The sequence below is a fragment of the Oncorhynchus keta genome, chromosome 24 (assembly GCF_023373465.1).
Source record: "Oncorhynchus keta strain PuntledgeMale-10-30-2019 chromosome 24, Oket_V2, whole genome shotgun sequence".
NCBI classification, from domain to species: domain Eukaryota; kingdom Metazoa; phylum Chordata; class Actinopteri; order Salmoniformes; family Salmonidae; genus Oncorhynchus; species Oncorhynchus keta.
In genome coordinates this window covers 6,972,776-6,998,974 of record NC_068444.1, presented here as the reverse complement: position 1 = coordinate 6,998,974, position 26,199 = coordinate 6,972,776, and the positions used below count along the sequence as shown (strand labels likewise).

The following is a 26,199-nucleotide window of genomic DNA, read 5'->3' as shown; positions in this document are numbered from 1 at the left end:
ATCCTGTCGGGCTGTATCACCGCCTGGTACGGCAACTGCTCCGCCCACAACTGTAAGGCTCTCCAGAGGTCTGTGGTAGTGAGGTCTGCACAACGCATCACCGGGGCCAACTACCTGCCCTCCAGGACACCTACACCACCTGATGTCACAGGAAGGCCATAAAGATCATCAAGGACAACAACCACCCGAGCCACTGCCTGTTCACCCCGCTATCATCCAGAAGGCGAGGTCAGTACAGGTGCATCAAAGCTGGGACCGAGAGACTGAAAAACAGCTTCTATCTCAAGGCCATCAGACTGTTAAACAGCCACCACTAACATTGAGTGGCTGCTGCCAACACACTGACTCAACTCCAGCCACTTTAATAATGGGAATTGATGGGAAATTATGTAAAATATATCACTAGCCACTTTAAACAATGCTACCTAATATAATATTTACATACCCTACATTATTCATCTCATATGTATACGTATATACTGTACTCTATATCATCTACTGCATCCTTATGTAATACATGTATCACTAGCCACTTTAACTACATTTACATTACATTTAAGTCATTTAGCAGACGCTCTTATCCAGAGCGACTTACAAATTGGTGCATTCACCTTATGACATCCACTTTGCCACTTTGTTTACATACTCATTTCATATGTATATACTGTACTCTATATCATCGACTGCATCCTTATGTAATACATGTATCACTAGCCACTTTAACTATGCCACTTTGTTTACATACTCATCTCATATGTATATACTGTACTCGATACCATCTACTGTATCTTGCCTATGCTGCTCTGTACCATCACTCACTCATATATCTTTATGTACATATTCTCTATCCCTTTACACTTGTGTGTGTGTATAAGACAGTAGTTTTGGAATTGTTAGCTAGATTACTTGTTGGTTATTACTGCATTGTCGGAACTAGAAGCACAAGCATTTCGCTACACTCGCACTAACATCTGCTAACAAATACATTTTGATTTGATTTGATTTGTTGGACAAGAATATACACAAAATACTCTGTAATGTCCCAAGTGTAAGAAGAATTGAACACTAATATATGTTTTGATTACATAAGTATTCACCCCCCTGAGACAACACATTAGAGACACCTTTGGCAGGGCCTTCAGAGATGGCTTTGGAGATTGCATGGCCGATAGTATTTTGGGCCAACACTGCCCAGTCTTTTCTTTATTTTATCATTTAACTTGGCAAGTCAGTAAACAATACATTCTCATTTACCATGACGGCCAACCGGGGAACAGTGGGTTAACTGCCATGTTCAGGGGCAGGACTACAGATTGTTACCTTGTCAGCTCAGGGATTCAATCCAGCAACCTTTTGGTAACTGGCCCAACACTCTAACCACTAGGCTACCTAGAGCTCCGGTCTACACTGGGCTAACACTCTAACCACTAGGCTACCTAGAGCTCCGGTCTACCCTGGGCTAACACTCTAACCACTAGGCTACCTAGAGCTCCGGTCTACACTGGGCTAACACTAACCACTAGGCTACCTAGAGCTCCGGTCTACACTGGGCTAACACTCTAACCACTAGGCTACCTAGAGCTCCGGTCTACACTGGGCTAACACTCTAACCACTAGGCTACCAAGAGCTCCGGTCTACCCTGGGCTAACACTCTAACCACTAGGCTACGTCTTCCGGTTCCGGTTGGAGCGAGCGGTCGCATTCGCACTTCGCTCTGCAGGTTGTATAACTTTTTATAACTTTTTCATTACATTTCATTATAGTACAACGGTTGATTTGTCTAATCTTAGCAATTCTTCTTAGCTAGCTACATAGCCGTCCTTGTATCAGAGATAATTGCATAATTATCGTATTTCGTCGCCCTAACGTAGCCTTCACTGCTATTCGCCCAGGAGCTAGCTAACGCACACAGATTAGCATCACTGTAGTGCTATTCACTCAACTGTACGACTTGATTAGTTCAGTGTTAGCTAGCTACATAGCTGTCTTTGTTTCCAAGATAATTGTGTAGTTTAGTGTGTGTAGCCTTGGAGTGATTATCTTAATTCACTGAGGTTCGCTAGCCAGCTATTTGTCGTCCTTAACGTAGGAGACTCTGCTAGCTAGCCAACAGCTAACTGCTAACAGCTAGCCAACGTCTGCTGTTTTGAATTCAACAACCCGGTCAGGTGGTTTCACATTTTCGTTTCATTGCAGTGCAGCGGTTTGATTTGTTTGATCGTGGCTAGCTGCATAGCCGTCTTTGTTTCAAAGATAATTGTGTAGTCTAGACCGATTCCCTAGGTTAGCTAGCCAGCTATTGTCGTTCTTTTAACTCAACGTAACGTAAACAACACTGCTAGCTAGCCAGCTAGCCCCCGAATAGCAGCACTGTAGAATTATTACACTCAACGGAACGACTTGATTAGTGTAGTGTCAACAACGCAGCTACTGCCAGCTAGCCTACTTTAGCAGTACTGTATCATTTTAATCATTTTAGTCAATAAGATTCTTGCTACGTAAGCTTAACTTTCTGAACATTCGAGACGTGTAGTCCGCTTGTCATTCCAATTTCCTTGCATTAGCGTAGCCTTTTCTGTAGCCTGTCAACTATGTGTCTGTCTATCCCTGTTCTCTCCTCTCTGCACAGACCATACAAACGCTCCACACCGCGTGGCCGCGACCACCCTAACCTGGTGGTCCCAGCGCGTACGACCCACGTGGAGTTCCAGGTCTCTGGTAGCCTCTGGAACTGCCAATCTGCGGCCAACAAGGCAGAGTTCATCTCAGCCTATGCCTCCCTCCAGTCCCTTGACTTCTTGGCACTGACGGAAACATGGATCACCACAGATAACACTGCTACTCCTACTGCTCTCTCCTCGTCCGCCCACGTGTTCTCGCACACCCCGAGAGCTTCTGGTCAGCGGGGTGGTGGCACCGGATCCTCATCTCTCCCAAGTGGTCTTTCTCTCTTCTCCCCTTACCCATCTGTCTATTGCCTCCTTTGAATTCCATGCTGTCACAGTTACCAGCCCTTTCAAGCTTAACATCCTTATCATTTATCGCCCTCCAGGTTCCCTCGGAGAGTTCATCAATGAGCTTGATGCCTTGATAAGCTCCTTTCCTGAGGACGGCTCACCTCTCACAGTTCTGGGCGACTTTAACCTCCCCACGTCTACCTTTGACTCATTCCTCTCTGCCTCCTTCTTTCCACTCCTCTCCTCTTTGACCTCACCCTCTCACCCTCCCCCTACTCACAAGGCAGGCAATACGCTTGACCTCATCTTTACTAGATGCTGTTCTTCCACTAACCTCATTGCAACTCCTCCAAGTCTCCGACCACTACCTTGTATCCTTTTCCCTCTCGCTCTCATCCAACACTTCCCACACTGCCCCTACTCGGATGGTATCGCGCCGTCCCAATCTTCGCTCTCTCTCCCCGCTACTCTCTCCTCTTCCATCCTATCTTCTCTTCCCTCTGCTCAAACTTTCTCCAACCTATCTCCTGATTCTGCCTCCTCAACCCTCCTCTCCTCCCTTACTGCATCCTTTGACTCCCTATGTCCCCTAACCTCCAGGCCGGCTCGGTCCTCCCTCCCGCTCCGTGGCTCGACGACTCATTGCGAGCTCACAGAACAGGGCTCCGGGCAGCCGAGCGGAAATGGAGGAAAACTCGTCTCCCTGCGGACCTGGCATCCTTTCACTCCCTCCTCTCTACATTTTCCTCCTCTGTCTCTGCTGCTAAAGCCACTTTCTACCATTCTAAATTCCAAGCATCTGCCTCTAACCCTAGGAAGCTCTTTGCCACCTTCTCCTCCCTCCTGAATCCTCCCCCCCTCCCTCCTCCCTCTCTGCAGATGACTTCGTCAACCATTTTGAAAAGAAGGTCGATGACATCCGATCCTCGTTTGCTAAGTCAAACGACACCGCTGGTTCTGCTCACACTGCCCTACCCTATGCTCTGACCTCTTTCTCCCCTCTCTCTCCAGATGAAATCTCGCGTCTTGTGACGGCCGGCCGCCCAACAACCTGCCCGCTTGACCCTATCCCCTCCTCTCTTCTCCAGACCATTTCCGGAGACCTTCTCCCTTACCTTACCTCGCTCATCAACTCATCCCTGACCGCTGGCTACGTCCCTCCCGTCTTCAAGAGAGCGAGAGTTGCACCCTTCTGAAAAAACCTACACTCGATCCCTCCGATGTCAACAACTACAGACCAGTATCCCTTCTCTCTTTTCTCTCCAAAACTCTTGAGCGTGCCGTCCTTGGCCAGCTCTACCGCTATCTCTCTCAGAATGACCTTCTTGATCCAAATCAGTCAGGTTTCAAGACTAGTCATTCAACTGAGACTGCTCTTCTCTGTATCACGGAGGCGCTCCGCACTGCTAAAGCTAACTCTCTCTCCTCTGCTCTCATCCTTCTAGACCTATCGGCTGCCTTCGATACTGTGAACCATCAGATCCTCCTCTCCACCCTCTCCGAGTTGGGCATCTCCGGCGCGGCCCACGCTTGGATTGCGTCCTACCTGACAGGTCGCTCCTACCAGGTGGCGTGGCGAGAATCTGTCTCCTCACCACGCGCTCTCACCACTGGTGTCCCCAGGGCTCTGTTCTAGGCCCTCTCTTATTCTCGCTATACACCAAGTCACTTGGCTCTGTCATAACCTCACATGGTCTCTCCTATCATTGCTATGCAGACGACACACAATTAATCTTCTCCTTTCCCCCTTCTGATGACCAGGTGGCGAATCGCATCTCTGCATGTCTGGTAGACATATCAGTGTGGATGACGGATCACCACCTCAAGCTGAACCTCAGCAAGACGGAGCTCCTCTTCCTCCCGGGAAGGACTGCCCGTTCCATGATCTCGCCATCACGGTTGACAACTCCATTGTGTCCTCCTCCCAGAGCGCTAAGAACCTTGGCGTGATCCTGGACAACACCCTGACGTTCTCAACTAACATCAAGGCGGTGTCCCGTTCCTGTAGGTTCATGCTCTACAACATCCGCAGAGTACGACCCTGCCTCACACAGGAAGCGGCGCAGGTCCTAATCCAGGCACTTGTCATCTCCCGTCTTGATTACTGCAACTCGCTGTTGGCTGGGCTCCCTGCCTGTGCCATTAAACCCCTACAACTCATCCAGAACGCCGCAGCCCGTCTGGTGTTCAACCTTCCCAAGTTCTCTCACGTCACCCCGCTCCTCCGCTCTCTCCACTGGCTTCCAGTTGAAGCTCGCATCCGCTACAAGACCATGGTGCTCGCCACGGAGCTGTGAGGGGAACGGCACCTCAGTACCTCCAGGCTCTGATCAGGCCCTACACCCAAACAAGGGCACTGCGTTCATCCACCTCTGGCCTGCTCGCCTCCCTACCACTGAGGAAGTACAGTTCCCGCTCAGCCCAGTCAAAACTGTTCGCTGCTCTGGCCCCCAATGGTGGAACAAACTCCCTCACGACGCCAGGACAGCGGAGTCAATCACCACCTTCCGGAGACACCTGAAACCCCACCTCTTCAAGGAATACCTAGGATAGGGTAAGTAAGGGTAAGTAATCCTTCTCACCCCCCCTTCTCCCCCAACAAGATTTAGATGCAAGTGGCTGTTCCACTGGTTGTCATAAGGTGTATGCACCAATTTGTAAGTCGCTCTGGATAAGAGCGTCTGCTAAATGACTTAAATGTAATGTAAATGTAGAGCTCCGGTCTACACTGGGCTAACACTCTAACCACTAGGCTACCTAGAGCTCCGGTCTACACTGGGCTAACACTCTAACCACTAGGCTACCTAGAGCTCCGGTCTACACTGGGCTAACACTCTAACCACTAGGCTACCTAGAGCTCCGGTCTACACTGGGCTAACACTCTAACCACTAGGCTACCTAGAGCTCCGGTCTACACTGGGCTAACACTCTAACCACTAGGCTACCAAGAGCTCCGGTCTACCCTGGGCTAACACTCTAACCACTAGGCTACCTAGAGCTCCGGTCTACCCTGAGCTAACACTTTAACCACTAGGCTACCTAGAGCTCCGGTCTACCCTGGGCTAACACTCTAACCACTAGGCTACCTAGAGCTCCGGTCTACCCTGGGCTAACACTCTAACCACTAGGCTACCTAGAGCTCCGGTCTACCCTGGGCTAACACTCTAACCACTAGGCTACCTAGAGCTCCGGTCTACACTGGGCTAACACTCTAACCACTAGGCTACCTAGAGCTCCGGTCTACCCTGGGCTAACACTCTAACCACTAGGCTACCAAGAGCTCCGGTCTACCCTGGGCTAACACTCTAACCACTAGGCTACCAAGAGCTCCGGTCTACACTGGGCTAACACTCTAACCACTAGGCTACCTAGAGCTCCGGTCTACCCTGGGCTAACACTCTAACCACTAGGCTACCTAGAGCTCCGGTCTACCCTGGGCTAACACTCTAACCACTAGGCTACCTAGAGCTCCGGTCTACCCTGGGCTAACACTCTAACCACTAGGCTACCTAGAGCTCCGGTCTACACTGGGCTAACACTCTAACCACTAGGCTACCTAGAGCTCCGGTCTACCCTGGGCTAACACTCTAACCACTAGGCTACCAAGAGCTCCGGTCTACCCTGGGCTAACACTCTAACCACTAGGCTACCAAGAGCTCCGGTCTACACTGGGCTAACACTCTAACCACTAGGCTACCTAGAGCTCCGGTCTACACTGGGCTAACACTCTAACCACTAGGCTACCTAGAGCTCCGGTCTACCCTGGGCTAACACTCTAACCACTAGGCTACCTAGAGCTCCGGTCTACACTGGGCTAACACTCTAACCACTAGGCTACCTAGAGCTCCGGTCTACCCTGGGCTAACACTCTAACCACTAGGCTACCTAGAGCTCCGGTCTACACTGGGCTAACACTCTAACCACTAGGCTACCTAGAGCGCCGGTCTACCCTGGGCTAACACTCTAACCACTAGGCTACCTAGAGCTCTAACACTTCAAAACTGGATTGTTTCCCTCTTGGTCTTCAAGAAGTTTCATCTAAAAAGGTAGAAGTCAGAATTATTAGGGTGAAGAAAGACAATATGTTGTAAAAGGTGTTGGTCTCTAGATACTGTACTGACAATCACAACTACCACAAATTAATCCGGAGAGTGACTGAATTTAACTTGAGTTTAGAAAGATTAAGATGTTTATGAATTATACTGTTGCAGTGGTGTAAAGTACTTAAAGGAAAACATATTTTTAAATACTTTACATTACTGTCAACTTTTACTTTACTACATTCCTAAAGAAAATCCTATACTTTTTACTATATACATTTTCCCTGACACCCAAAAAATACAGATCACATTTTGAATGCTTAGCAGGAAAGGAAAATTGTCAAATTCACTCACTTATCAAGAGAATATCCCTGGTCATGCCTAGTGTGGAGAGTGCCCCTGGCTATTCGTAAAATTTTAAAGCAAGAAAATGGTGCCCCCTGGTTTGCTTAATGAGGAATTTGAAATGATTTATACTTTTACTTTTCATACTTAAGTCATCTTAAAACCAAATCCTTTTAGACTTTTACTCAAGTAGTATTTTACTGAGTGAATTTCAGTTTTACTTGAGTCATTTTCTATGAAGGCATCTTTAGTTTTACTCATGTACGACATTCAGTACTTTTTCCACCTCGGTAATGTTGTCTTCGAAGTTTTGTCAGGTCAGTTGTTGATCATTGCTAAAAAGCTATTTTCAAGTCTTGATATAGATTTTGAAGCTGATGCCACTAAGGAATATTCAATGTTGTCTTGGTAAGCAACTCCTGTGTATATTTGGCCTTGTGTTTTAGGTTATTGTCCAGTTGAAAGGTGAATTTATCGCCCATTGTCTGTTGGAAAGCAAGCTGAACCAGGTTTTCCTCCAGGATTTTGCATGTGCTTAGCTCTATTCCATTTATTTTTATCTTAAAAAACCTAGTCCTAGCCGATGACAAGCATACCCATAACATGATGCAGCCACCACCATGCTTGAAAATATGAAGAATGGTACCCAGTGATGTGTTGTCTTGGATTCATCCCAAAAATAACGCTTCGTAATGAGGACATCAAGTACATTTATTTGCCACATTATTTGCAGCATTACTTAAGTGCCTTGTTGCAAACAGGATGCATGTTTTGGAATATTTTTTATTCTGTACAGGCTTCCTTCTTTTCACTCTGTCATTTAGGTTAGTATTGTAGAGTAAGTACAATTTTATTGATCCATTCTGTTTTCTCCTATCACAGCCATTAAACTCTGTAACTGTTTTAAAGTCACCGTTGGTCTCATGGTGAAATCCCTGAGCGGTTTCCTTCCTCGCCGGCAACTGAGTTAGGAAGGACGCCTGTATCTTTGTAGTGACTGGGTGTGTTGATACACCATCCACAGTGTAATTCATAACTTTACCATAAAGGGATATTCAGTCTGCTTCTTTTTCCTCTACCAATAGGTCCCCCCTTCTATGCAGGGCATTGAAAAACCTCCCTGGTCTTTGTGGTTGAATCTGGGCTTGAAATTCACTACTACCTTACAGATAATTCTATGTTTGGGGTACAGAGATTAGGTAGTCATAAAAAATCATGATAAAGACTATTGTTGAACACAGAGTGAGTCCATGCAACTTATTATGTGACTTGTTGAGCAAATTGAACTTATTGAGGCTTATTGAGGCTTGCCATAACAAAGACGTTGAATATGTATTGACTCAAGACATTTCAGCTTTTCATTTTTAAATTAATTGGTAAACATAAAAAAGTTTTACTCCTGAACATCTCCAGCCATAACAAAGGGGACTTATTGACTCAAGACATTTAAGCTTTTCATTTTTATTAGTATCTATTTTTTTTTTATACAAACACAATTCCACTTTGACATGTTGTGGGTATTCTGACACAAAATCTCAATTTAATAATTGTTCAATTCAGGTGTCACGACTTCCGCCAAAGTTGGTCCCTCTCTTTGTTCGGGCGGCGTTCCGGCGGTCGACGTCACCGGCTTTCTAGTCACCACCGATTAAATTTTTGTTTTTGTCTTCATTGTACACACCTGGTTTCCATTCCATAATCAGTGTTCCTTATTTAACCCTCTGGCTTTCCCTGTTGTTTTGTGCGTGATTGTCGTTGTCAAGTGGTTTCATTTATGTCCTCTGGATATTTATGTTTATCCTTGTTGGAACATTGCTTATTTTGAGTGAAGCTTTTTCTCATACCTGTGTCCTGCGCCTGACTCCGCCTCCTCGAACCCCATTCACCGAGAACGTTGACATCAGGATGTAACATCAAAATGTTGTCATGGCGTTGCCCTCTTTGGGTACAGCGAGCACCATCCCCCTCTCTCTGTCTCCTACACTCAGGTTGTAAATTCCTGGAGGAGCCACAGTATAGATAGAGAGAGTGAGTTTTCATAGAGAGAGCAAAGGAATTTCTTCCACCTCACAGAACTTGAGGTCCGAACAACATTTATGTTCTGGAGAAGGTATAAAAGATCGGTGAAGAATCCAGCTACGAACTGGTCCGTTTGGTACAATTTTGTGAAACTCATGAGAGACAATACGGCCACATTACCATAACGCTGTTTATATAATAGCCTCAGTTATGAAGCTTACATCTAATTATTGTATAAGATGAATGAGTGAGGATGATACTGTTTGTGAAATTGTGTAAGGTGATTTTGGACTGTTTAATGAAGGAAACTCCAATTCCCTTTTGAGTTTAACTAAATCAGAAGACCGCACCATGAGCACAGTTCTGGTCTGGTGTCGTGGGACAGGCCCTTTTCTGCTCTTCCGAATACTCTTCTATCACCAGACCATGTTTCTCTCAATGACGAGAGGACAAAGGTTGCAGACCAGCTTATCTCGATAACGAGAAGGCCAAGGTTTGAGACCAGACTGCTGAATCTTTTAACCACGTGGTTAAACTCTTAGACTATCCATACTGACAGTAAAAGAACAAGTCTTTGATACTAATTACTAATCTGCAGCTAGGAATTCAGTATCATTGAACGCGAAGACCGACAACTGCCGAAACATCTATTCTATAACAACATGAATGAATGTCACTCTGAACTATCCATTCTAACCACGACAGAGAGGGCGGATAAACTCTCCAACAGAAACAAACTTTTCAACAGAGATCCCGACGACACACTGAACGTAAACATATATATTGATTGCAATTATTCCCGAATGAGTGAGCATTCATGTGCAAAGGATTAGCATTTCAATTGTTATAATTATCATCTTTGTAGTGTCTCATCTCATCTATAGTTGTCATCTTTGTAGTGTCTCATCTCATCTATAGTTGTCATCTTTGTAGTGTCTCATCTCATCTATAGTTGTCATCTTTGTAGCGTCTCATCTCATCTATAGTTGTCATCTTTGTAGCGTCTCATCTCATCTATAGTTGTCATCTTCGTAGTGTCTCATCTCATCTATAGTTGTCATCTTTGTAGTGTCTCATCTCATCTATAGTTGTCATCTTCGTAGTGTCTCATCTCATCTATAGTTGTCATCTTTGTAGTGTCTCATCTCATCTATAGTTGTCATCTTTGTAGTGTCTCATCTCATCTATAGTTGTAATCTTCGTAGTGTCTCATCTCATCTATAGTTGTCATCTTTGTAGTGTCTCATCTCATCTATAGTTGTCATCTTTGTAGTGTCTCATCTCATCTATAGTTGTCATCTTTGTAGTGTCTCATCTCATCTATAGTTGTCATCTTCGTAGTGTCTCATCTCATCTATAGTTGTCATCTTTGTAGTGTCTCATCTCATCTATAGTTGTCATCTTTGTAGTGTCTCATCTCATCTATAGTTGTCATCTTCGTAGTGTCTCATCTCATCTATAGTTGTCATCTTTGTAGTGTCTCATCTCATCTATAGTTGTCATCTTTGTAGTGTCTCATCTCATCTATAGTTGTCATCTTTGTAGTGTTTCATCTCATCTATAGTTGTCATCTTCGTAGTGTCTCATCTCATCTATAGTTGTCATCTTCGTAGTGTCTCATCTCATCTATAGTTGTCATCTTTGTAGCGTCTCATCTCATCTATAGTTATCATCTTTGTAGTGTCTCATCTCATCTATAGTTGTCATCTTCGTAGTGTCTCATCTCAGTTGACCCCCACTTCCCTTTTGTCCACCAAGCCGCGATACCGGTTTAGCCCACTAGGGAAACTCCGTTATCATTTCCTTGTAACCATCTACTGTATGTTTACGCATTTCTGTGAATTACTTAGTAAATAAATGATTTAAGACAATTGATGTATGGATGACTCATAGTGAAGACTGGGTTCGTGCAGATAACCAACAATTTACGACGTTTGGAATGAGACTAACGTGAGGCAAAGAATAATTAATTAATAAACTAAAAAAATGTTTTTAAATTATAACTTTAAAATTATATTATTAGAACTTTATTATTATTATAACTTTGTAATCTGAATATTTTCCTTGGTGCCCCGACTTCCTAGTTAATTACAGTTACATGACTAATCAGTTTAATAATGATTACCGAGTGATTTGATAAATAAGTCTTCGGTTTAAAAGCCAAATAAGTAAAGGGGTGTGAATACTTTCTGAAGGCACTGTGTACACTGAGTATACAAAACATTCCATGACATTGACTGACCAATGGGAATCCAGAAGAGAAACTATGATCCCTTAATAATGATGCCGGCTTTTAAATCAACTTCAAATCAGTGTAGCTGAAGGGAAGGAGACCAGGTTAAAGAAGGACTTTTAAGCCCTGAGACATGGACTGTGTATGTGTGCCATTCAGTTGGTGAATAGGCAAGACAAAATATTGAAGTGCCTTAAAAAATTAAAATCAAATTTTATTTGACACATACACTTGGTTAGCAGATGTTAATGCAAGTTTAGCGAAATGCTTGTGCTTCTAGTTCCGACAATGCAGTAATAACCAACGAGTAATCTAACCTCACAATTCCACACCTGCTACCTAATACACACAAGTGTAAAGGGATAAAGAATATGTACATAAAGATATATGAATGAGTGATGGTACAGAACGGCATAGGCAAGATGCAGTAGATGGTATCGAGTACAGTATATACACATGAGATGAGTAATGTAGGGTGAAACATATTACGATACAGTAGATGATATAGAGTACAGTATATACATATACACATGAGATGAGTAATGTAGGGTGTGTAAACATTATATTAAGATGCAGTAGATGATATAGAGTACAGTATATACATATACACATGAGATGAGTAATGTAGGGTATGTAAACATTACATTAAGATGCAGTAGATGATATAGAGTACAGTATATACATATACACATGAGATGAGTAATGTAGGGTGAAACATTATATTAAGATGCAGTAGATGATATAGAGTACAGTATATACATATACACATGAGATGAGTAATGTAGGGTATGTAAACATTACATTAAGATGCAGTAGATGATATAGAGTACAGTATATACATATACACATGAGATGAGTAATGTAGGGTGAAACATTATATTAAGATGCAGTAGATGATATAGAGTACAGTATATACATATACACATGAGATGAGTAATGTAGGGTATGTAAACATTACATAAAGATTCAGTAGATGGTATAGAGTACAGTATATACATATACACATGAGATGAGTAATGTAGGGTGAAACATTATATTAAGATGCAGTAGATGATATAGAGTACAGTATATACATATACACATGAGATGAGTAATGTAGGGTATGTAAACATTACATAAAGATTCAGTAGATGGTATAGAGAACAGTATATACATATACACATGAGATGAGTAATGTAGGGTGAAACATTATATCAAGATGCAGTAGATGATATAGAGTACAGTATATACATATACACATGAGATGAGTAATGTAGGGTGAAACATTATATTAAGATGCAGTAGATGATATAGAGTACAGTATATACATATACACATGAGATGAGTAATGTAGGGTGAAACATTATATTAAGTGGCAAAATGGGGTATTTTCACGATCAACAGTTTCCCGTGTGCATCAAGAATGGTCCAGCACCCAAAACGACATCCAGCCAATGACAAGCCAGCGGTGGAAAACAGGATATTGATGAAAGAGGACAAAGGAGGAGACGTGTGCAGAGCAACAGACCGGTTACAGTTAGTTAAACTGACAGTCCGGTAAAACATCGGTGCCCAAAGACCCATAAAAGAATGCACAACTTATCCTACCTTGACACGAATGGGGGTATGGCTGCCGACGACCTTACGGAGTTCCACTTCTCGACGACCTTACGGAGTTCCACTTCTCGACGACCTTACGGAGTTCCACTTCACGACGACCTTACAGAGTTCCACTTCACGACGACCTTACAGAGTTCCACTTCACGAAGACCTTACGGAGTTCCACTTCACGACGACCTTACAGAGTTCCACTTCTCGACGACCTTACAGAGTTCCACTTCACGACGACCTTACAGAGTTCCACTTCTCGACGACCTTACGGAGTTCCACTTCACGAAGACCTTACGGAGTTCCACTTCACGAAGACCTTACAGAGTTCCACTTCTCGACGACCTTACGGAGTTCCACTTCTCGACGACCTTACGGAGTTCCACTTCACGACGACCTTACAGAGTTCCACTTCACGAAGACCTTACGGAGTTCCACTTCACGATGACCTTACAGAGTTCCACTTCTCGACGACCTTACAGAGTTCCACTTCTCGACGACCTTACAGAGTTCCACTTCACGACGACCTTACAGAGTTCCACTTCTCGACGACCTTACAGAGTTCCACTTCACGAAGACCTTACAGAGTTCCACTTCACGACGACCTTACAGAGTTCCACTTCTCGACGACCTTACAGAGTTCCACTTCTCGACGACCTTACAGAGTTCCACTTCTTTCAGAAGATAAACAGGAAACCTGCAGTTGCAGTGGGATAAGGAACAAAAACAAATGGACGCTGGAAACATTTTAATAACATTGCCTGGTATGATGAATCCCAGGTACTGCTGTTTCATGCTGATGGGAGGACTAGGGTATGGAGAAAAGCACATAAGAACAGTGTATCCATCATGCTGCGTGTCAACATTGCAGGCTGGTGGTGGGGGGGTGTGATTGTGTGTGGGGTATGTTTTCATGACACGCATTGGGCCCCTTGATATAAGTGGAGCAACATTTGAATGCAACACAGGATATCTGAACCTCATAGCCAATCAGGTGCATCCCTTCGTGGCAACAGTGTATCCTTCTGCTAATAGGCTAAGATAATACAGGAATGGCTCCACGGACATGACAGTGAATTCACCGGTGGCCTGCCGAGTCACCATGATCTCAATCCAATTGAGCATCTGTGGGGATGAGATGGAACGAGCTATTCAGAGTAGAGATCCACTACCAGCCAACTTGACACAACTGTGGGAAGCATTGGAGTAAACATGGGCCAGTGCCTCCCTGTGGAACACTATTCAACACCTTGTAGAGTCAACATGGGCCAGCATCCCTGTGGAACGCTATTCAACACCTTGTAGAGTCAACATGGGCCAGCATCCCTGTGGAACGCTATTCAACACCTTGTAGAGTCAACATGGGCCAGCCTCCCTGTGGAACGCTATTCAACACCTTGTAGAGTCCACATGGGCCAGCCTCCCTGTGGAACGCTATTCAACACCTTGTAGAGTCAACATGGGCCAACATCCCTGTGGAACGCTTTCAACACCTTGTGGAGTCAACATGGGCCAACATCCCTGTGGAACGCTTTCAACACCTTGTAGAGTCAACATGGGCCAGCCTCCCTGTGGAACGCTATTCAACACCTTGTAGAGTCAACATGGGCCAGCATCCCTGTGGAACGCTATTCAACACCTTGTAGAGTCAACATGGGCCAGCATCCCTGTGGAACGCTTTCAACACCTTGTAGAGTCAACATGGGCCAGCGCATCCCTGTGGAACGCTATTCAACACCTTGTAGAGTCAACATGGGCCAGCCTCCCTGTGGAACGCTATTCAACACCTTGTAGAGTCAACATGGGCCAGCATCCCTGTGGAACGCTATTCAACACCTTGTAGAGTCAACATGGGCCAGCATCCCTGTGGAACGCTTTCAACACCTTGTAGAGTCAACATGGGCCAGCATCCCTGTGGAACGCTTTCAACACCTTGTAGAGTCAACATGGGCCAGCATCCCTGTGGAACGCTTTCAACACCTTGTAGAGTCAACATGGGCCAGCATCCCTGTGGAACGCTTTCAACACCTTGTAGAGTCAACATGGGCCAACATCCCTGTGGAACGCTTTCAACACCTTGTAGAGTCAACATGGGCCAGCATCCCTGTGGAACGCTTTCAACACCTTGTAGAGTCAACATGGGCCAACATCCCTGTGGAACGCTTTCAACACCTTGTAGAGTCAACATGGGCCAGCATCCCTGTGGAACGCTTTCAACACCTTGTAGAGTCAACATGGGCCAACATCCCTGTGGAACGCTTTCAACACCTTGTAGAGTCAACATGGGCCAACATCCCTGTGGAACGCTTTCAACACCTTGTAGAGAGTCAACATGGGCCAACATCCCTGTGGAACGCTATTCAACACCTTGTAGAGTCAACATGGGCCAGCCTCCCTGTGGAACGCTTTCAACACCTCGTAGAGTCAACATGGGCCAGCATCCCTGTGGAACGCTATTCAACACCTTGTAGAGTCAACATGGGCCAACATCCCTGTGGAACGCTATTCAACACCTTGTAGAGTCAACATGGGCCAGCATCCCTGTGGAACGCTTTCAACACCTTGTAGAGTCAACATGGGCCAACATCCCTGTGGAACGCTATTCAACACCTTGTAGAGTCAACATGGGCCAGCATCCTTGTGGAACGCTATTCAACACCTTGTAGAGTCAACATGGGCCAGCATCCCTGTGGAACGCTATTCAACACCTTGTAGAGTCAACATGGGCCAGCCTCCCTGTGGAACGCTTTCAACACCTTGTAGAGTCAACATGGGCCAGCATCCCTGTGGAACGCTATTCAACACCTTGTAGAGTCAACATGGGCCAGCGCATCCCTGTGGAACGATTTCAACACCTTGTAGAGTCAACATGGGCCAACATCCCTGTGGAACGCTTTCAACACCTTGTAGAGTCAACATGGGCCAGCATCCCTGTGGAACGCTTTCAACACCTTGTAGAGTCAACATGGGCCAACATCCCTGTGGAACGCTTTCAACACCTTGTAGAGTCAACATGGGCCAGCATCCCTGTGGAACGCTTTCAACACCTTGTAGAGTCAACATGGGCCAACATCCCTGTGGAACGCTTTCAACACCTTGTAGAGTCAACATGGGCCAACATCCCTGTGGAACGCTATTCAACACCTTGTAGAGTCAACATGGGCCAGCATCCCTGTGGAACGCTATTCAACACCTTGTAGAGTCAACATGGGCCAGCCTCCCTATGGAACACTATTCAACACCTTGTAGAGTCAACATGGGCCAGCGCATCCCTGTGGAACGCTATTCAACACCTTGTAGAGTCAACATGGGCCAGCATCCCTGTGGAACGCTATTCAACACCTTGTAGAGTCAACATGGGCCAGCATCCCTGTGGAACGCTTTCAACACCTTGTAGAGTCAACATGGGCCAACATCCCTGTGGAACGCTATTCAACACCTTGTAGAGTCAACATGGGCCAGCATCCCTGTGGAACGCTATTCAACACCTTGTAGAGTCAACATGGGCCAGCATCCCTGTGGAACGCTATTCAACACCTTGTAGAGTCAACATGGGCCAGCCTCCCTGTGGAACGCTTTCAACACCTTGTAGAGTCAACATGGGCCAGCATCCCTGTGGAACGCTTTTAACACCTTGTAGAGTCAACATGGGCCAGCATCCCTGTGGAACGCTATACAACACCTTGTAGAGTCAACATGGGCCAACATCCCTGTGGAACGCTTTCAACACCTTGTAGAGTCAACATGGGCCAGCATCCCTGTGGAACGCTTTCAACACCTTGTAGAGTCAACATGGACCAGCATCCCTGTGGAACGATTTCAACACCTTGTAGAGTCAACATGGGCCAGCATCCCTGTGGAACGCTTTCAACACCTTGTAGAGTCAACATGGGCCAGCATCCCTGTGGAACGCTTTCAACACCTTGTAGAGTCAACATGGGCCAACATCCCTGTGGAACGCTTTCAACACCTTGTAGAGTCAACATGGGCCAGCATCCCTGTAGAACGCTTTCAACACCTTGTAGAGTCAACATGGGCCAGCATCCCTGTAGAACGCTTTCAACACCTTGTAGAGTCAACATGGGCCAGCATCCCTGTGGAACGCTATTCAACACCTTGTAGAGTCAACATGGGCCAACATCCCTGTGGAACGCTATTCAACACCTTGTAGAGTCAACATGGGCCAGCATCCCTGTGGAACGCTTTCAACACCTTGTAGAGTCAACATGGGCCAACATCCCTGTGGAACGCTATTCAGCACCTTGTAGAGTCAACATGGGCCAGCATCCCTGTGGAACGCTATTCAACACCTTGTAGAGTCAACATGGGCCAGCATCCCTGTGGAACGCTATTCAACACCTTGTAGAGTCAACATGGGCCAGCCTCCCTGTGGAACGCTTTCAACACCTCGTAGAGTCAACATGGGCCAGCATCCCTGTGGAACGCTTTTAACACCTTGTAGAGTCAACATGGGCCAGCATCCCTGTGGAACGCTATACAACACCTTGTAGAGTCAACATGGGCCAACATCCCTGTGGAACGCTTTCAACACCTTGTAGAGTCAACATGGGCCAGCATCCCTGTGGAACGCTTTCAACACCTTGTAGAGTCAACATGGACCAGCATCCCTGTGGAACGATTTCAACACCTTGTAGAGTCAACATGGGCCAGCATCCCTGTGGAACGCTTTCAACACCTTGTAGAGTCAACATGGGCCAGCATCCCTGTGGAACGCTTTCAACACCTTGTAGAGTCAACATGGGCCAACATCCCTGTGGAACGCTTTCAACACCTTGTAGAGTCAACATGGGCCAGCATCCCTGTAGAACGCTTTCAACACCTTGTAGAGTCAACATGGGCCAGCATCCCTGTAGAACGCTTTCAACACCTTGTAGAGTCAACATGGGCCAGCATCCCTGTGGAACGCTATTCAACACTTTGTAGAGTCAACATGGGCCAGCATCCCTGTGGAACGCTATTCAACACCTTGTAGAGTCAACATGGGCCAACATCCCTGTGGAACGCTTTCAACACCTTGTGGAGTCAACATGGGCCAGCATCCCTGTGGAACGCTATTCAACACCTTGTAGAGTCAACATGGGCCAGCATCCCTGTGGAACGCTATTCAACACCTTGTAGAGTCAACATGGGCCAGCATCCCTGTGGAACGCTATTCAACACCTTGTAGAGTCAACATGGGCCAGCCTCCCTGTGGAACGCTATTCAACACCTTGTAGAGTCAACATGGGCCAGCCTCCCTGTGGAACGCTTTCAACACCTTGTAGAGTCAACATGGGCCAGGGCATCCCTGTGGAACGCTATTCAACACCTTGTAGAGTCAACATGGGCCAGCATCCCTGTGGAACGCTATTCAACACCTTGTAGAGTCAACATGGGCCAGCCTCCCTGTGGAACGCTTTCAACACCTTGTAGAGTCAACATGGGCCAGGGCATCCCTGTGGAACGCTATTCAACACCTTGTAGAGTCAACATGGGCCAGCCTCCCTGTGGAACGCTATTCAACACCTTGTAGAGTCAACATGGGCCAGCATCCCTGTGGAACGCTATTCAACACCTTGTAGAGTCAACATGGGCCAGCCTCCCTGTGGAACGCTATTCAACACCTTGTAGAGTCAACATGGGCCAGCCTCCCTGTGGAACGCTATTCAACACCTTGTAGAGTCAACATGGGCCAGCATCCCTGTGGAACGCTATTCAACACCTTGTGGAGTCAACATGGGCCAGCCTCCCTGTGGAACACTATTCAACACCTTGTAGAGTCAACATGGGCCAGCCTCCCTGTGGAACGCTATTCAACACCTTGTAGAGTCAACATGGGCCAACATCCCTGTGGAACGCTATTCAACACCTTGTAGAGTCAACATGGGCCAGCCTCCCTGTGGAACACTATTCAACACCTTGTAGAGTCAACATGGGCCAGCATCCCTGTGGAACGCTTTCAACACCTTGTAGAGTCAACATGGACCAGCATCCCTGTGGAACGCTTTCAACACCTTGTAGAGTCAACATGGGCCAGCATCCCTGTGGAACACTATTCAACACCTTGTAGAGTCAACATGGGCCAACATCCCTGTGGAACACTATTCAACACCTTGTAGAGTCAACATGGGCCAGCATCCCTGTGGAACGCTATTCAACACCTTGTAGAGTCAACATGGGCCAGCATCCCTGTGGAACGCTATTCAACACCTTGTAGAGTCAACATGGGCCAGCATCCCTGTGGAACGCTATTCAACACCTTGTGGAGTCAACATGGGCCAACATCCCTGTGGAACACTATTCAACACCTTGTAGAGTCAACATGGGCCAGCATCCCTGTGGAACGCTATTCAACACCTTGTAGAGTCAACATGGGCCAGCATCCCTGTGGAACGCTATTCAACACCTTGTAGAGTCAACATGGGCCAGCATCCCTGTGGAACGCTATTCAACACCTTGTAGAGTCAACATGGGCCAGCATCCCTGTGGAACGCTATTCAACACCTTGTAGAGTCAACATGGACCAGCCTCCCTGTGGAACGCTATTCAACACCTTGTAGAGTCAACATGGGCCAGCCTCCCTGTGGAACGCTTTCAACACCTTGTAGAGTCAACATGGGCCAGCATCCCTGTGGAACACTATTCAACACCTTGTAGAGTCAACATGGGCCAACATCCCTGTGGAACACTATTCAACACCTTGTAGAGTCAACATGGGCCAACATCCCTGTGGAACGCTATTCAACACCTTGTGGAGTCAACATGGGCCAGCATCCCTGTGGAACACTATTCAACACCTTGTAGAGTCAACATGGGCCAGCATCCCTGTGGAACGCTTTCAACACCTTGTAGAGTCAACATGGGCCAACATCCCTGTGGAACGCTATTCAACACCTTGTAGAGTAAACATGGGCCAGCCTCCCTGTGGAACGCTATTCAACACCTTGTAGAGTCAACATGGGCCAGCATCCCTGTGGAACGCTATTCAACACCTTGTAGAGTCAACATGGGCCAGCGCCTCCCTGTGGAACACTATTCAACACCTTGTAGAGTAAACATGGGCCAGCGCATCCCTGTGGAACACTATTCAACACCTTGTAGAGTCAACATGGGCCAGCCTCCCTGTGGAATGCTATTCAACACCTTGTAGAGTCAACATGGGCCAGCGCATCCCTGTGGAACGCTTTCAACACCTTGTAGAGTCAACATGGGCCAGCATCCCTGTGGAACGCTATTCAACACCTTGTAGAGTCAACATGGGCCAGCCTCCCTGTGGAACGCTATTCAACACCTTGTAGAGTCAACATGGGCCAGCATCCCTGTGGAACGCTATTCAACACCTTGTAGAGTCAACATGGGCCAGCATCCCTGTGGAACGCTTTCAACACCTTGTAGAGTCAACATGGGCCAGCATCCCTGTGGAACGCTATTCAACACCTTGTAGAGTCAACATGGGCCAGCCTCCCTGTGGAACGCTATTCAACACCTTGTAGAGTCAACATGGACCAGCCTCCCTGTGGAACGCTATTCAACACCTTGTAGAGTCAACATGGGCCAGGGCCTCCTGTGGAACGCTTTCAACACCTTGTAGAGTCAACATGGACCAGCCTCCCTGTGGAACGCTATTCAACACCTTGTAGAGTCAACATGGGCCAGCCTCCTGTGGAACGCTATTCAACACCTTGTAGAGTCAACATGGGCCAGCATCCCTGTGGAACGCTTTCAACACCTTGTAGAGTCAACATGGACCAGCATCCCTGTGGAACGCTTTCAACACCTTGTAGAGTCAACATGGGCCAGCATCCCTGTGGAACGCTATTCAACACCTTGTAGAGTCAACATGGGCCAGCATCCCTGTGGAACGCTATTCAACACCTTGTAGAGTCAACATGGGCCAGCATCCCTGTGGAACGCTTTCAACACCTTGTAGAGTCAACATGGACCAGCATCCCTGTGGAATGCTATTCAACACCTTGTAGAGTCAACATGGGCCAGCATCCCTGTGGAACGCTATTCAACACCTTGTAGAGTCAACATGGGCCAGCGCATCCCTGTGGAACACTATTCAACACCTTGTAGAGTCAACATGGGCCAGCCTCCCTGTGGAACACTATTCAACACCTTGTAGAGTCAACATGGGCCAGGGCATCCCTGTGGAACGCTATTCAACACCTTGTAGAGTCAACATGGGCCAGCATCCCTGTGGAACACTATTCAACACCTTGTAGAGTCAACATGGGCCAGCCTCCCTGTGGAACACTATTCAACACCTTGAGAGTCAACATGGACCAGCATCCCTGTGGAATGCTATTCAACACCTTGTAGAGTCAACATGGGCCAGCATCCCTGTGGAACGCTATTCAACACCTTGTAGAGTCAACATGGGCCAGCGCATCCCTGTGGAACACTATTCAACACCTTGTAGAGTCAACATGGGCCAGCCTCCCTGTGGAACGCTATTCAACACCTTGTAGAGTCAACATGGACCAGCATCCCTGTGGAACACTATTCAACACCTTGTAGAGTCAACATGGGCCAGCGCATCCCTGTGGAACGCTATTCAACACCTTGTAGAGTCAACATGGGCCAGCATCCCTGTGGAACGCTATTCAACACCTTGTAGAGTCAACATGGGCCAGCCTCCCTGTGGAACGCTATTCAACACCTTGTAGAGTCAACATGGGCCAACATCCCTGTGGAACGCGATTCAACACCTTGTAGAGTCAACATGGGCCAGCATCCCTGTGGAACGCTTTCAACACCTTGTAGAGTCAACATGGGCCAACATCCCTGTGGAACGCTATTCAACACCTTGTAGAGTCAACATGGGCCAGCATCCCTGTGGAACGCTATTCAACACCTTGTAGAGTCAACATGGGCCAGCATCCCTGTGGAACGCTATTCAACACCTTGTAGAGTCAACATGGGCCAGCCTCCCTGTGGAACGCTTTCAACACCTCGTAGAGTCAACATGGGCCAGCATCCCTGTGGAACGCTTTTAACACCTTGTAGAGTCAACATGGGCCAGCATCCCTGTGGAACGCTATACAACACCTTGTAGAGTCAACATGGGCCAACATCCCTGTGGAACGCTTTCAACACCTTGTAGAGTCAACATGGGCCAGCATCCCTGTGGAACGCTTTCAACACCTTGTAGAGTCAACATGGACCAGCATCCCTGTGGAACGATTTCAACACCTTGTAGAGTCAACATGGGCCAGCATCCCTGTGGAACGCTTTCAACACCTTGTAGAGTCAACATGGGCCAGCATCCCTGTGGAACGCTTTCAACACCTTGTAGAGTCAACATGGGCCAACATCCCTGTGGAACGCTTTCAACACCTTGTAGAGTCAACATGGGCCAGCATCCCTGTAGAACGCTTTCAACACCTTGTAGAGTCCACATTGGCCAGCATCCCTGTGGAACGCTATTCAACACTTTGTAGAGTCAACATGGGCCAGCATCCCTGTGGAACGCTATTCAACACCTTGTAGAGTCAACATGGGCCAGCATCCCTGTGGAACGCTATTCAACACCTTGTAGAGTCAACATGGGCCAACATCCCTGTGGAACGCTTTCAACACCTTGTAGAGTCAACATGGGCCAGCATCCCTGTGGAACGCTATTCAACACCTTGTAGAGTCAACATGGGCCAGCATCCCTGTGGAACGCTATTCAACACCTTGTAGAGTCAACATGGGCCAGCATCCCTGTGGAACGCTATTCAACACCTTGTAGAGTCAACATGGGCCAGCATCCCTGTGGAACGCTATTCAACACCTTGTAGAGTCAACATGGGCCAGCATCCCTGTGGAACGCTTTCAACACCTTGTAGAGTCAACATGGGCCAGGGCCTCCTGTGGAACGCTATTCAACACCTTGTAGAGTCAACATGGGCCAGCATCCCTGTGGAACGCTATTCAACACCTTGTAGAGTCAACATGGGCCAGCCTCCCTGTGGAATGCTTTCAACACCTTGTAGAGTCAACATGGGCCAGGGCCTCCTGTGGAACGCTATTCAACACCTTGTAGAGTCAACATGGGCCAGCCTCCCTGTGGAACGCTATTCAACACCTTGTAGAGTCAACATGGGCCAGCATCCCTGTGGAACGCTATTCAACACCTTGTAGAGTCAACATGGGCCAGCCTCCCTGTGGAACGCTATTCAACACCTTGTAGAGTCAACATGGGCCAGCCTCCCTGTGGAACGCTATTCAACACCTTGTAGAGTCAACATGGGCCAGCATCCCTGTGGAACGCTATTCAACACCTTGTAGAGTCAACATGGGCCAGCCTCCCTGTGGAACACTATTCAACACCTTGTAGAGTCAACATGGGCCAGCCTCCCTGTGGAACGCTATTCAACACCTTGTAGAGTCAACATGGGCCAGCATCCCTGTGGAACGCTATTCAACACCTTGTAGAGTCAACATGGGCCAGCCTCCCTGTGGAACACTATTCAACACCTTGTAGAGTCAACATGGGCCAGCGCATCCCTGTGGAACGCTTTCAACACCTTGTAGAGTCAACATGGACCAGCATCCCTGTGGAACGCTTTCAACACCTTGTAGAGTCAACATGGGCCAGCATCCCTGTGGAACACTATTCAACACCTTGTAGAGTCAACATGGGCCAACATCCCTGTGGAACACTATTCAACACCTTGTAGAGTCAACATGGGCCAGCATCCCTGTGGAACGCTATTCAACACCTTGTAGAGTCAACATGGGCCAGCATCCCTGTGGAACGCTATTCAACACCTTGTAGAGTCAACATGGGCCAGCCTCCCTGTGGAACGCTGTTCAACACCTTGTAGAGTCAACATGGGCCAGCATCCCTGTGGAACACTATTCAACACCTTGTAGAGTCAACATGGGCCAGCATCCCTGTGGAACGCTATTCAACACCTTGTAGAGTCAACATGGGCCAGCATCCCTGTGGAACGCTATTCAACACCTTGTAGAGTCAACATGGGCCAGCATCCCTGTGGAACGCTATTCAACACCTTGTAGAGTCAACATGGGCCAGCATCCCTGTGGAACGCTATTCAACACCTTGTAGAGTCAACATGGACCAGCCTCCCTGTGGAACGCTATTCAACACCTTGTAGAGTCAACATGGGCCAGCCTCCCTGTGGAATGCTTTCAACACCTTGTAGAGTCAACATGGGCCAGCATCCCTGTGGAACACTATTCAACACCTTGTAGAGTCAACATGGGCCAACATCCCTGTGGAACACTATTCAACACCTTGTAGAGTCAACATGGGCCAACATCCCTGTGGAACGCTATTCAACACCTTGTGGAGTCAACATGGGCCAGCATCCCTGTGGAACACTATTCAACACCTTGTAGAGTCAACATGGGCCAGCATCCCTGTGGAACGCTTTCAACACCTTGTAGAGTCAACATGGGCCAACATCCCTGTGGAACGCTATTCAACACCTTGTAGAGTCAACATGGGCCAGCATCCCTGTGGAACGCTATTCAACACCTTGTAGAGTCAACATGGGCCAGCATCCCTGTGGAACGCTATTCAACACCTTGTAGAGTCAACATGGGCCAGCGCATCCCTGTGGAACACTATTCAACACCTTGTAGAGTCAACATGGGCCAGCGCATCCCTGTGGAACACTATTCAACACCTTGTAGAGTCAACATGGGCCAGCATCCCTGTGGAATGCTATTCAACACCTTGTAGAGTCAACATGGGCCAGCATCCCTGTGGAACGCTATTCAACACCTTGTAGAGTCAACATGGGCCAGCGCATCCCTGTGGAACGCTTTCTACACCTTGTAGAGTCAACATGGGCCAGCATCCCTGTGGAACGCTATTCAACACCTTGTAGAGTCAACATGGGCCAGCCTCCCTGTGGAACGCTATTCAACACCTTGTAGAGTCAACATGGGCCAGCATCCCTGTGGAACGCTATTCAACACCTTGTAGAGTCAACATGGGCCAGCATCCCTGTGGAACGCTATTCAACACCTTGTAGAGTCAACATGGGCCAGCATCCCTGTGGAACGCTATTCAACACCTTGTAGAGTCAACATGGGCCAGCCTCCCTGTGGAACGCTATTCAACACCTTGTAGAGTCAACATGGACCAGCGTCCCTGTGGAACGCTATTCAACACCTTGTAGAGTCAACATGGGCCAGCCTCCCTGTGGAACGCTTTCAACACCTTGTAGAGTCAACATGGGCCAGCCTCCCTGTGGAACGCTATTCAACACCTTGTAGAGTCAACATGGGCCAGCCTCCCTGTGGAACGCTATTCAACACCTTGTAGAGTCAACATGGGCCAGCATCCCTGTGGAACGCTTTCAACACCTTGTAGAGTCAACATGGACCAGCATCCCTGTGGAACGCTATTCAACACCTTGTAGAGTCAACATGGGCCAGCATCCCTGTGGAACGCTATTCAACACCTTGTAGAGTCAACATGGGCCAGCATCCCTGTGGAACGCTATTCAACACCTTGTAGAGTCAACATGGGCCAGCATCCCTGTGGAACGCTTTCAACACCTTGTAGAGTCAACATGGACCAGCATCCCTGTGGAATGCTATTCAACACCTTGTAGAGTCAACATGGGCCAGCATCCCTGTGGAACGCTATTCAACACCTTGTAGAGTCAACATGGGCCAGCGCATCCCTGTGGAACACTATTCAACACCTTGTAGAGTCAACATGGGCCAGCATCCCTGTGGAACGCTTTCAACACCTTGTAGAGTCAACATGGGCCAGGGCATCCCTGTGGAACGCTATTCAACACCTTGTAGAGTCAACATGGGCCAGCATCCCTGTGGAACACTATTCAACACCTTGTAGAGTCAACATGGGCCAGCCTCCCTGTGGAACACTATTCAACACCTTGAGAGTCAACATGGGCCAGGGCATCCCTGTGGAATGCTATTCAACACCTTGTAGAGTCAACATGGGCCAGCATCCCTGTGGAACGCTTTCCACACCTTGTAGAATCAACCTGGGCCAGCGCATCCCTGTGGAACACTATTCAA

General features: G+C 47.3%; 1 protein-coding gene across 1 annotated transcript; it reads right to left on the bottom strand.

Annotated features, from left to right (window-relative positions):
- Positions 1 to 14,172: 14,172 nt before the first annotated feature.
- On the bottom strand, positions 14,173 to 25,542 carry LOC127911275 (uncharacterized). The gene is made up of 8 exons (XM_052477437.1): positions 25,465 to 25,542; positions 22,429 to 22,524; positions 17,735 to 18,022; positions 17,009 to 17,152; positions 16,230 to 16,277; positions 15,355 to 15,498; positions 15,017 to 15,210; positions 14,173 to 14,307 (listed from the first exon to the last, which is right to left on the bottom strand). Exons 1-8 carry the CDS (start codon positions 25,526 to 25,528, stop codon positions 14,173 to 14,175), a joined length of 1,113 nt encoding a protein of 370 aa, XP_052333397.1. The 5' UTR covers positions 25,529 to 25,542.
- Positions 25,543 to 26,199: the final 657 nt, after the last annotated feature.